This window comes from Lontra canadensis, unplaced genomic scaffold (assembly GCF_010015895.1).
Source record: "Lontra canadensis isolate GAN:19392208 unplaced genomic scaffold, GSC_riverotter_1.0 scaffold209, whole genome shotgun sequence".
NCBI lineage: Eukaryota > Metazoa > Chordata > Mammalia > Carnivora > Mustelidae > Lontra > Lontra canadensis.
In genome coordinates this window covers 782,963-797,302 of record NW_022631203.1, presented here as the reverse complement: position 1 = coordinate 797,302, position 14,340 = coordinate 782,963, and the positions used below count along the sequence as shown (strand labels likewise).

Below are 14,340 nucleotides of genomic sequence, written 5' to 3'. Positions count from 1 at the left end.
CATAAGATGTGTTACTAAGACATTACTGAGATGTCTATGTTAATTTACATTAATATGTGCTATTATTATCCCTATTTTATAGATGAGAAACTGGAAATACAGACATTGAATAACTTGCTCAAGGTTATACAACAAAAAGTAGCTGAGTGGGATTTAGCTATCAGTGGTATGGTTTTGGATTCTTTATTCTTTATTTAATTTAATTCAATTTTATTTTATTTTATTATTTTTATTGTTATGTTCAATTAGCCAGCATATACTACATCATCAGTTTTTGATGTGGTGTTCAACGTTTTATTAGTTGCACGTGACACCAATGCTCATCACCACATGTGCTCTCCTTAACACCTACCACCCAGTGATGGGGTAACTACCCCATTCCCCACCCCTCTCCCTTCTGTAACCTTCAGTTTGTTCCCAAAGTCCAGAGGCCCTCATGGGAAGTCAGAAAGGAAGACAAACCATGAGAGCCTCTGGGTTCCTTATTCTTAACTACTACACTGTATCGCTTCTCTGAAAAGAACGTGCTCTTGCTTTGATTCCCGTAACACAACATTATTAACTTTTTTAATACTTATCACATCCCGTATTTTGTGTAGTATTTATTCCCTGTTGCATCATGTACTCCGTTTTAATGATTTGCTTATGCTTTCTGTGTCTTAATGTTCTTAACTGCAAAATAAAAAAAACAGGTTGTCATGTCCAGTATCTCTCAGCTCTTAAATTTTGTATGGATCTGATATCCACACATATTAAATTTGACACTTTCTTCCAATTTCATTGGAAGATTTTTTTTTAAGTTTCTATTATTAAAAGCCTCTTATAATATTCCTGAATCTTATGATGTATTTCTTTCATATTAGTACATTTTTAGTTCTTTGCCTTTATTATTTAGTTTGGTTCAACAAGTGTTTATGAAGCACTTACTATGTGCTAGGAATAAAGGACAAAAATAAATACAATATGGCTTCTGCTCTTGAGATGCTGGCAATCCAATTAGTGGTTGATATGTGAAAACTTAGCTATTGCCTAGTCTTAAAAAATGGTTGTTCTTTTGAAATGTTTTCTGTCTCTTCATTTATGATAAATACTATTGAATACAAACTAATTTCCAAAGTGTCTTTTTAAAATATGTTTTTGATAGGGGTGCCTGGGTGTCTCAGTTGGTTAAGCATCCAACTCTTGATTTTGGCTCAGTTCATAATCTCAGGGTCATGGAACTGAGCCCCACATCAGTCTCCACACTTAGTGGGGATTCTGCTTGAGATTCTCTTTCCTTCTCCCTCTCATACTCTCTAAAAATAGATAGATAAGGTTTTGGTAACTGATTACACATGTCTATTAAGATTCAGAAACTAGCCTTGTAACAAGCTACTAAGAAGAAAAATGCTTTATTCTGTTAACTGTTTTGTGAATGCAGTATATTTATTAATTATAACATAATAGATTTAAAGGAAAGAAGAAAAGCCATCTTTCTTTAAAATGCTTATACATTTTTAAAAAAGAAAACTTTATCAGCTAACCAAATGAAAAACATACATTTTTAATTATGTTCAGTTAGCCAGCATATAGTACATCATTAGTTTTTGATGTAGTGTTCAATGATTCATTAGTTGTATATAACACCCAGTGTATATCACAACACGTGCCCCCCCTAATGACCATACATCTTTCAAGTACTAAGTTATATCTTGAATCTGTGCTGCTAATACAAGGGGAAAAATGTCTATTTTTGTGGTTTTAAATCTATTGTATATGTTATATAGTATATGGTATGAATATATAATAGCTAATATACTATAATATGCAGCTATATTATAAAATATATTATTAATGTACAATTAATGTATAATAAATACTATATGATATGTAATATTGTATGTTGTATATATTATATATATTACATATAATATACACTATACAGTAAATATTATATATGTGTTATGTATTGTGTGTGTGTATATTTATATATGCTCACTAAACAGGATTTAAAGTGCTTTATTTCTAGCCTAAATATTATTTTATTTCTTTCTCAACTAAAATTAGACTTCATAGTTTATTTTCAAATGATTTATTGATTGATCATGTTTACCACCACATTTTTTAAATTATATGAAGTAAAGTGAAAGGCTTTCCCCCAGCGGTAGTCAGTATTAACCATTTAATACATATCCTTTCTGACTTTTTTCCAATTCATACACAGACCTGACATTTAATTTCAAACCATATTATTAACTTCTATAAGGAGTAAATTAGAAAATGAATAAAAGAGAATGACCCTTTTGTACTGAGCTAAAATAAGATAAAATGTAGCCCACTCTAATATTGAAAAGTATCGTTTTCCTCAATGTATGTAATACATAGTATATTTCTCCAATTGTCCACCAATAATTTTTATGGCCTAGTTTGTCACAATCACTGAGGCTTTTCCTAAAGAATGAATATCCTTCACAATTACTTTGTAAATTTATTATGTAATATATTTTATATGCCGAGGACAAATACTGGTGTTAGTTTGTGTACAAAACACTCTATTCACATTATCTCTTTTAATCTACACAACAGCCATGTGAGGAAGGTATTAATAGTATTCCTATTTTTAAAATGAGGAAACCAAAGCTTAAAGAGTTTAACTCGCCCAAAGGTACACAGGTTATGAATGTCAGAGCCAGAATTCAAGACCACTCATTCCAAATGCTGTACTGTCAACTATTATACATACTTGTCACTTGGATAATAAAAATAGTTGGCCACATAATGTAATACTGAGCAACTATTGCTCTCTAAGTTTGACCTTATTTTCAAGTGATTTTCCAACCAAAGTGTCTTGTCTACAATTAAGCATGTATTTATTTATATAATAGTACACTCTGCCTACATTAAATTCTTCTTTTGAAGTGTTCTTAGAACATAGCACTATGATAAATGTATCAGATCACATTTTGTGACATGAAAGAAGTCACAGCTGTGGTAGAATTAGCATGAACAAAGACTAAGGGAAATTGGAAGTTAATATTGGAGAAAATAAATAGATAAAGTAATCAGAAGACAACTGAGACAAACATCTTATAATGTCATCATTGACTAGCTTTAGGGCTATTAATTCTGATATGAACTAATTTACTCAGACTGTGTAAGGATAATGCTTTTCATATAATCTGAGATGCTAATATCTTAAACTCAATTTTGAAGTGTTAATAAAATAATCTAATCTAGCTCTATACCCTCTAGTTGATTTTTCACATAGAAAATGTCCCATTTTTGACAAATCTTCTTTCCATTTATGGAAACTTTTTGAAGTTTACTAATCTTGAATTTTTTCCAGGAATAGAAAGGAATTTAAAATGATCCTATATATTTCTACATAGTGTGTTTCTCCAAATGTTCTCATTAAGTGCCACAATATTAATATGGCACTAAGCCGTAACAAAGTGAGTTAATATTTATAAAACACTAAAAGCAGCCTGGCATATAGTAAGCACTGCATAAGAATTGTTAAATAAATCCATTCATATCTTTGTAATGTAAATTTAGACATAAATTTATTAGGTTGGTTTAGTAATTAAAGGTGTGAGCTCCAGCACCAGACTACTTGAGTTCAAATCACAAGCTTTGTGACTTTGGCCAAGTTAATTTATCTAGTCTTGGTTTCCTCATCTGTTAAATATGCAGAGGAATAGTACCTAATTTATAAGGTGGTTGTGAGAATTAAAGAAGTTAACATAGAACAATGCCAGATGTATAAAAAAAACTCAGTGAATGTTGACTATTTATGTTATCATGATTATACGTGTGCACAGCTTATAATCTGATGTCTTTTTGTAAAAATATTAAAAAGTTAACTAAGATGCCTGAGGCTTTTATAAACAACTATGGTTTCCTTTTTATAGCACATTAGGCTCAACTTGGGCTTTTCACTTTGTTTTTAGCCAATCGCCACTGAACCTGAAGTAATGAGTTTCTCAGTAGAACATGGACCTGACTGTGTGCCTCCAACTCAACATCTATCAATGGTGAGTGGGTTGAATTCTCCATTAGAGAGCATTTAGAAGCTAACTATTGGAGAAATAAATATGTAAACTTTATCATTTAAGCAATATTCTACATGTAGCTTGAATTCAGGAACCTAGATAGAATTTGTTTTATTACAGTATTTGGACTCAAATAAAATCATTCCACCATGGACTCTAGTTAAGATTCCCTTTCAGTAATCTTACAAAAACAATTCAAGATTCATTCATTCATTCAATAATTTATTGAACAGATGGCCTAACTGCTATTTATGACTATCTGAGTTCTTTATTTCCTTTCTAAGTAAATGTAGGCTACTATTTGTCATTTGACTCTGTTGACTCTTCCTTGAAAATTAATGTAACAATTTTTTTTCTGGAATTATTTTTTTAAAAGATTTTATTTATTTATTTGACAGAGAGATCACAAGTAGGCAGAGAGGCAGGCAGAGAGAGAGGGAAGCATGCTCCTCACTGAGCAGAGATCCTGATGCGGGGCTCAATCCCAGGATGCTGAGATCATGACCCGAGCCGAAGGCAGAGGCTTTAACCCACTGAGCCACCCAGGCGCCCCTGGAATTATTTTTTTACCTTTTCTGATTCTCTGTTGTTTTTACTAGCTCTTATTCTTGGCATGATATACATAGCCCTTAAAAATATTATCATATGGTTTCACTTATTTGTGGAGCATAACAAATAGCATGGAGGACATGGGGAGTTAGAAGGGAGTTGGGGGAAATTGGAAGGGGAGGTGAACAATGAGAGACTATGGACTCTGAAAAACAATCTGAAGGATTTGAAGAGGTGGGGGGGTGGGAGGTTGGGGGAACCAAGTGGTGGGTATTAGAGAGGGCACGGATTGCATGGAGTACTGGGTGTGGTACAAAAACAATGAATACTGTTATGCTAAAAATAAAAATATATATATAATCTCAGGGCGCCTGACACACTAGGTAGAATTAGATTATTTTTGTGTGTGATCATGTGGCAATTTGTAAATAATACTGTCAGAAAACTCATCACACTGTGTTCTAGACAGTCTGTGTCATGCTTTCTTATTGTTTTTTGTAATTATAGCAAACACCGCAGTACCTTAAACACAAGGATTTTAATGCTTGTTGAATAAGTGAATATGTGATTAAATGTATGTAAGTATGGATGGATGAATGGACAAGGTCCCAAAATAAGACCAGGCCAGAAAATCATAAACAAGAGTGTAAACCAAAGATACTATTTCATCCTCTAGGCTCAGAGAATATAAAAACATAAGTTCAAAAATACCCTGATAAACACAGTGGGTTCTGGTACTTTTATTCAGCCACATCCATCCCTCTCCCCAAGGAAAGGAGACCTCAGAATCTAGTCCTAATGAGATGGGGTTATTTACTCTTCCAGGACACAGATGTACAGAGGGTACATCTTAGAAGTTTCCTGGTCCTTCTGACAAGACTATAAAGTAATTAGATTCTTCCAGCCTCTACCTCACAGTTACAAAGTGAGTTTCTCACATTGACATACTTATTTACCTACCTGAACCTTGTTATTTAATCAATTTGGAAACATGTTTATTAAATAACATTTAAGTACAAGAAAAATAAAATTGTTTAGCTATTTTAATAGAAGCAACTTCACAGATAATATCCAGAAATTCCTCACTTACATTCCCACAAAATATGAACTGAAATATAACATATTAGGAAATAATTAAATCTTTCTGTCTAATCAGCTCAGTCTTCAATTAAGAATCACATAAACACACATTGGCAATTTTCTCATCATATGATTTACAACATTTATTTCTGAGATAACAAGATACACAGTCGATTATAGTTATGTAGAAACCACATATTATCAGTGTTATAATGAAACATTTGAAAGGTAGAAATAAATCCTAAGTTCTTCTTTGGAAATGGGGGCTATGCAGTACCAAGTAGCCAACTCTAAAGGGAAAATATGGATAAGGCATTTCTCATTGGGTTATTAATCTTTAAACCCTACGTGATCAAGACCAAAAGTGGTGCTAATTAACATCTAGTTTGAAAAGTTTTATCATCAGTCATTTTTGTTTTTTCCCAAGTCTTGTGTGTTCCACACTTTAGAGGTGCTTTTTGCTTGCAAGCTTCTTACTGTATGTGTGTAAATGACTATGAAAGGAAAACCCCATGCACATGTAATGATGATGCCACAATTATTTGTCTTTATATTCTCTTCACAGGAGATGTAAACCTAAGGGTATATAAAGAGAAATACGGGCACCTGGGTGGCTCAGTGGGTTAAGCCTCTGCCTTTGGCTGAGGTCATGATCTCAGGGTCCTGGGATCGAGCCCCGCATTGGGCTCTCTGCTCAGCTGGGAGTCTCCTTCCCCCGCCCCCACCTGCCTCTACTTGTGATCTCTGTCAAATAGATAAAAAATAAATAAAATAAAAATTTTTAAAAAAGAGAAATAATTGATCTAAGCACTAAATTTGTCCCTAGAACAATGAAAGACATTTTTACTTTTCTGAAACAATTAAAGTCTGTTCCACATACTTTTTGAGTGTAGTTACATAGACTGTCATCTGTTGCCAAAGAAGCACTTAATGAAATGTAGGTCTGAGTAATAATAATAGCAATCATTTATGGAGTGTTTACTATGTATGGGACACTCTGATAATCACTTTATAAGTGATGATTTGTTTATTCTGTATACCAACCTAATGAATTATGTATATATATATTTATTTGAGTATAGTTGGTACACAGTGTTATATTAGTTTAAGTTATACAACATAGTAATTCAACTTCTCTATATGTTATGCTATGCTCACAAGTGTAGCTACCATCTATTACCAGATATCACTTTTATTCAACTATTATTTCTTCATTTTACTGATGAAGAAACTGAACCACATATAATTTAAATAACATGTCCCAAATTATGTAGCTATTAAATGACAGGCAATCTGACTACAGAGCTCATGCTTTTATTCAATATGCTATATTATTTTTATATTGCCTAACATTTGCCTATGGAAGTGCTATTATCAGCTCACTCCAAAACGAAGTTCCATTTGGTTTCCCCACTCTTTCACCGGAAAAGCTTATAGGGATTGACCCATCTTAAATCAAGACAAGTCTGTGGGATTATTGGCAATATTAAAGTTAGCTAATTTTTTGAATGGCCAAAGTATAGTGCCAATATAGTCCCTTCACTGAAAAATAACCGCCCTTAAAATCCTATTATACTTTGTGATTCTATGAAAACAGAATTCTTATCATTTTTCATTGTGTTACATTATTATTGGTTCCTATAGTGTTAACGGAAAAAGCTGATACTACCTGGTTTTGCCTTTTAATGTACATTACTTTTCAATTAAATAGAAAAATGAGGACCAGCAACACATTACTATTGATGAGAAACATCTTGTGAGATGTCAGAAGACATCCATGAAATTAAATCAGAGCATTCTCAAATGAGTTTTTCCTTATTTAAAACACCAACCATATGGGGCTCTTGGGTGACTCAGTCAGTTGGGGTTGGAAATCTGACTCTTGGTTTCAGCTGATGTCATTATCTTGGGTCATGGGATCAAGCTCTGTGTCAGGCTCTGTGCTCAGTGGGGAGTCTCCTTGAAGATTCTCTCCCTTTGACCCTCCACCTCCCCACCTCATCCCCCCCACCCGCTCTCTCTTTCTAATAAATAAATAAATAAATCTTTTTAAAAAAAATACAACATCAACCACATTTTCACAGATTTTTTCTCCCCTATGTTGATTGTATGCTTATATACTCTTTTTTTCAAGTTTTTTTTTAATTTTTTTTAAATTTTTTAAATTTATTTTCAGCATAACAGTATTCATTGTTTTTGCACCACACCCAGTGCTCCATGCAATCTGTGCCCTCTCCAATACCCACCACCTGGTTCCTCCAACCTCCCACCCCCCGCCCCTTCAAAACCCTCAGATTGTTTTTCAGAGTCCATAGCCTCTCATGGTTCACCTCCCCTTGTGTCCTTTACCCTCTCAAGACAGGTTTGCATAATCCATTGTGGCTTGAGTCTTCAAAGTATACTTTCCCTTGAGTGTGAATCGTCCTTTCTTAGCAAACCAAATTTCATTGTTGTTGTTGTTGGTGTTGCTGCTGCTGTATTGCACAAAACATGGTATGTTATTGGGAATATAGATACTTCGATAAAGCCATGTAGTGGGTTGTAAATTTAAATTCCACAGCCATTGTCCACAGATTTTTGTATTTTTTATTGATTACTGGTAATTTTCAAGTCCATCTAACTTCCAAATTGATAATCCATTATATGCACTACAAAGAGATTATTCTTAAAAAAGAGATTATTCTTTTTATAAACACTACTTTGTGATAGTGTCATTCTCCTACTCAAACCATTTCATGGCTCTCCATCACCTGCAAAGTAATTCCAGATGCCTTTTGTTGTAAATCAAAACCATGTACTAAAATGACAACACTGATCTGTCAGTATCCTATTAGTGATTTTTTGTTGTGTGTGTTTCTTTTGTTTTCTGCTCCTGCCTTAATGAGCTTTTTACTCAACTTAGAATTCCCCATATACACTCCTTCCTGTTTGCTTTTGCTCAAACCATTTCATCTTTCTGGAAATGTCAAACTCTATTCGATCCGATTGTCTGAATGTTCTCTCTCTCCCAAATAAATCTCTACCTTCTCCATGAGGTCTTTACTGGTCATTCCACCTCCTATAAAATGTCATAAAACTTTATCCTCACATACTACTTCATATTGCTATTTCTATTTTATGTGGAGATACTGCTTTGTTAACCAGACTTAACCTCCATCAGAGAATGGACTTGGTTTATCCTTCACCAACCTAAGATAAAAATCTAGAGCTTACAACATAAATATTTGCCAATTTATTCAATAGTCTCATAGATTCTTGTCAACCAAGAATTGTTTGTCAACCAAACCATTGTTTCTATCTGTTGTCCATTTATATATTTTCTTTGAAGAAGTGTCTATTCAGGTCCTTTCCCCACTTTTAAATTGGGTTATTGGGGGGGTTGCCATTGTGTTGTAGGAGTTACTTGTATTTTTTGGATATTAAACCTGTATTAGATATACGGTTTGCAAATATCTTCTATTTTATATGTTGCTTTTTGTGTTTTGTTGATTGTTTCCTTTGCAGAAACTTTTCAGTTTGATGTAATCCTAATTGTTTTCAAAAACTTTTATTGTTTGCGTGTTTTTGTGTCATACTCAAAATATCATTCTAAGGCCAAAGTTACAAAGTTTTTTTCCGTATGTTTCTTTTAGGTTTTTACAGTTTCAGATCTTCTATTCAAATACTTAAGCCATTTTGAACTGATGTTTGTGTATAGTGCAAGATATTTTATATGAGGATATTGAGTTTTCCCAATACCATTTATTGAAAAGACTGTATTCCCCCCCCCATTCTGTATTCTTGGTGCCCTTGTCAAAAATAGTTGGCTGTAGGGACACCTGGGTGGCTTAGTTGGTTGAACACTTGCCTTAGGTTCAGGTCATGATCCCAGGGTCCTGGGATCAAGTCCTGCTTTGGGATTCTTGCTGAGCTGGGAGTGTGCTTCTTCTTCTGCCTGTCATGCCCCCACTTGTGTGTGCTCTCTCTCTCTGACAAAATCTTAAAACAATAGTTGACTATATATGCATGGGCTTATTTCTGAGTTCTATATTTTGTTCCATTGGTCTATGTATCTGTTTTAATGCCTATAACATACTGTTTTGACTACTATAGTTTTGTGGTATAGTTTGGAATTAAGAAGTGTGGTGCTTGTTCTTCTTGCTCAAGAATGCTTTGGCAATAGAGGGTCTTTTGTGGTTCTAGGATTCTAGGATTGTTATTTCCATGAAAAATGTCATCGGAATTTTGACAAGAATCTCATTGTGTCTGTAGATAAATTTGGGTAGTATAGACATTTTTAATTAATATTATTCATTCCAGTCCATGAATATGGGGTACTTTCCCATTTATTTGTGTCTTCCTTAATTTTTTTCATCAGTTCTTTATAATTTTCAGTGTACAGATCTTTCCCCTCCTTGGTTAAATGTATTCCTATGTGCTTAATTATTTTTGAAAGTTTTCCTTATTCTTAAACAGAAATGTATAATATGTTTTTATCTATTTTTTACAAATACATTTTGAACACTGTAACTGGAAGTTTAATCATGACCAATAAGAAAACAGAAAAATGAATAACTGACCTATTAGATAGGATTGTGCTACATTGATAAGTCATATGTATTCCTTTAATACTTCTTCCAGAGTTTGAGAGTTGCCATAAATCAATATGATCTTTTTAATTACCAGTCTTTCCATTAACAAAGAATAATAATTTGCAGCTCAGCAACTTAGTATGTAATCAATAGCCACCAAGGCTGCAGGGGAAAGTCACACTGTAAGTTTTACGAACTAATAACCTAATGTTGATATAGACTAATTAGTGATTGATAGAATACATTTTCAAATATCATTCAGAGATATTATAGCAATGGCTTGGAGATTTGTCAGCAGATTGATAACTAGAAAGAACAAAAATAATAGAGATATAATTCTTCTTTTTTTTTCCCTTAACTTTGTTTTAATCTATTATTCATCTACTCATTCACCCAACATCTGTGTAAATGAGCCTTCTCCTTAGTTTTGAGTATTATTTGAAATCACTGATTTAAAAAATGAGAGTAAAAATTATGAGTTTTTCCTTCCTAGTAACTTACATTATAGATAGAAATCAAAACTTGAATTCATGGGTTATATAATCAGATAACTTTTGGGTTCAGGAAAGTATCTTAAATAATTGAAGCAGGCTAGATATATAAAAATTGGAAGTGATTTGGAAAGATGTGGACCAGGAAGCATGGACTTGAGTAGCTGGATTCAAATTTAAGTGTGTTTTAAAAGATTGTGCCAGCCAGGCATAACAAGTTTTAGAAACAGGTTAGACTCACCAGCTACTAATATAAGACCATTGATGATTGTCCAAAACTACAAAAAAAAAGCATTATAGAAATTCAAAAGAAATAAAACTGCTAATCCAAAAATTTTTCATGGAGTAAGATTTAATCTGTATTTAGAAGATTTCCTAGGAGAGAATGTGGTAGGACCTTATAGGCAAGAGGAAGTCTATTCATCTTGTCCCTTCCCTTAATCTCTGACTCTTTCTTTTAAACTTGTCCTCTTGGTAATTTACAAAACTAGTATGCTCAATGCAAGCTAAAGGCAAACATTTGTTGCTATCTATAATATTCAAAAACAACTTTTACTCTGCCCCCTAAAATTGTATCCAGTTGCTCTCAAGAAAAGTTTCCATTAAATAATTGAATTTGCAAGGGGCTTAAATATAGCTGGCCAAATTTAAAAACTAACATTTAAACAGTTTAAGGTAAGACCAGTGTAACCATCTATTCATAGTGTATTTTTCTTGAATAAGTATCTATATGCATTAATAATATCATAAGGAAATAAACTATAAATTTTATTATTGAGATATTTTTATAAAAATGTTTATGCTTTTCAGGGCGGCTGGGTGGTTCAGTCAGTTAAGCATCTGCCTTCAGCTCAGGTCATGAAAAAATAATTTCATTGAGAGAATTTGGTATGAAGTCTCAAATGAAGATATTTTGTTTTATTATTTTTTTGTTTTTATTTAAATTCCATTTAGTTAACATACAGTGTAATATTAGTTTCAGGTATAACATATAGTGGAAGTTGAGTTTTATAACTTCTTTATATAACTTGGATACTAACCCATTATCAGATATGTCATTTGCAAATATCTTCTCCCATTCCAAAGGTTTTCATTTAGTTTCATTGAATATTTCCCTCACTGTGCAGAAGTTTATTATTTGTTTGTTTATTGAGGAAGTCCCAATAGTTTATTTTGGCTTTTGTTTCCCTTGCCTCTGGAGACATATCTAGAAAGAAGTTGCTGTGTCCAAATGTCAAACAGGATACTGCCTTTCTCCTCTAGGATTTTTATGGTTTCAAGTTTCACATTTAGGTCTTTAATCTAGTTTTAATTTACTAAAGTCTTTGTCCTACATACTTTCTTTAAATATTTATTCATTTATTTGAGTGAGAGAGAGAGAGAGCAAGAAAGAGAACATGAGCAGCGGAGAGGGCCCGAGGGATAGGGAGAAGCAGAGTCCCCGCTGAGCAGGCAGCCCAATGCAGGGCTCAATCCCAGGACCCTGGGATCACATCCTGAGCCAAAGGCAGAGGCTTAAGTAACAGAGCGTCCAGGCACCCCTGCTCCACATACTTTTTGAGTATAGTTACATGGACTGTCATCTGTTGCCAAAGAAACACTCAATGTAATTTAAGTCTAACCTAAATTTAACCCTAACCCTAACTCTCATAATATTAGCTTTCATCTATAGAGTGTTTACTATGTACTGGACACTATGATAATCACTTTATAAGTGATGATTTGTTTAATCTTTGTCCCACCTAATGAATTACAAATATTATATATGGCATTTATTATGTTGAGATATGTTACCTCTATCCCTACTTTGCTGAGGGTTTTTTATCATGAATGGATATTGTACTTTGTCAAATGCTTTTCTGCATCTATTGAAATGATCATATGGCTCTTATCCTTTCTTTTATTAATATGGTGTATCACATTGATTGATTTGTGAAATTGAACCACCCTGGCAACCCAGGACTAAATCACATTTGATAATGGTGAATTATTTTTTAATGTATTGTTGGATTTGTTTTGCTAGCATTTTTTTAGAATGTTTGCATCCATGTTCATCAGGAATATTGATCTGTAATTCTCTTTTTTAGTGCAGTCTGTCTGGTTTTGTATCAATGTAGTGGTGGCCTGATAGAATGGGTTTGGAAGTTTTCCTTCCTTTTCTATTTTTTGGACTAGTTTGAGAATGTATTAACTCTTCTTTAAATGTTTTGTAGAATTCCCCTGGAAACCTGTCTGGCCCTGGACTTTTCTTTGTTGGGGCAGTTTTGATTACTGATTCAATTTCTTTGTGACTATTAATCCATTCAAGTTTTCTACTTCTTCCTGTTTCAGTGTTGGTAATTTATATGTTTCTAGGAATTTATCCATTTCTTCCAAGTTGTGTGATTGGTTGTCATATACTTTTCAATAATATTCTCTTATACTTGTATTTCTGTGGTATTGGTTGTTATTTCCCTCTCTCATTTGTGATATTACTTATTTGGATCATTTTCTTTCTTTTTGATAAATCTAGCTAGATGTTTATCAATTTTATTAATTTTTTCAAAGAACCAACTCCTGGTTTCATTGATCTGTTCTTCTGTGTGTTTGTTCTTTGTTTCTATATCATTTATTTCCACTCTAATCTTCTTTATTTCCTTCCTTCTGCTGGCTGTAAGCTTTAGGTGTAAGGGTAGGTCATTTATTAGAGATTTTCCTTGCTTCTTGAAGTAGGCCTGTATTGCTATATACTTTCCTCTTAGGACCACTTTTGCTGCTTCCCAGAGGTTTTGGGCTGTTGTGTTTTCATTTTCATTGTTTCTATGTATTTTTAAATTTCTTCTTATGTTCCTTGGTTGACCCATTCATTGTTTAGTAGAATGTTGTTTAACCTCTGTGTAATTATGGTCTTTCCATTTTTTTCTTGTGGTTCACTTCAAGTTTCATAGCATTGTGGTTAAAGAGTATGAATGCTATGATCTCAGTCTTTCAGTATTTGTTGAGACCTGATTTATGACCTAATATATTATCTATTCTGCAAAATGTTCCATGTATACTTGAAAAGAATGTGTGTTCTGCTCCTTTAGGGTAAAGTGTTCTGAATATATCTGATATGTGCATCTGGTCTGGTGTGTTATTCAAAGCCATTGTTTCTTTGTTGATTTTCTGCTTAGACAGTCTGTCCATTGATGTAAGTGATGTGTTAAATTTACCCATTACTATTGTACCATTATCAATTATGTTCTCTATGTTTCTTATTAATTGCTTTATGTATTTGGGTCCTCCCATGTTGGGTGCATAAATATGTATAATTGTTAAATCTTCATGTTGCAACTCCCATTTATTATGATATAGTGCTCTTCTTCACCTCTTTTTACAGTCTTTGTTTTCAAGTCTAGTTTATCTGACATAAGTATGGCTACTATAGCTTTCTTTTGACATTCATTTGCATGATAAATGTTTCTCCACCCTCTCACTTTCAATCTGCAGGTGTCTTTACATCTGGAATGAGTCTCTCATAGGCAGCATATAAATGAGTCTTGTTTTTTGGGAGGGAAGGTTGTTTTTTGTTTGTACCCACCCTGACACTGTGTGTATTTTTTTTAAGATTTTATTTATTTATTTGACAGAGATCACAAG

General features: G+C 33.2%; 1 protein-coding gene across 1 annotated transcript in view; it reads left to right on the top strand.

Moving 5' to 3' along the window:
• LOC116861903 overlaps nucleotides 1-14,340 on the top strand; it is a 204,307-nt gene that overhangs the window by 152,733 nt on the left and 37,234 nt on the right. The window contains exon 8 of the mRNA XM_032848784.1: nucleotides 3,930-4,013. Coding sequence (XP_032704675.1) covers nucleotides 3,930-4,013 — 84 coding nt within the window. The remainder of the gene's footprint in view (nucleotides 1-3,929; nucleotides 4,014-14,340) is intronic.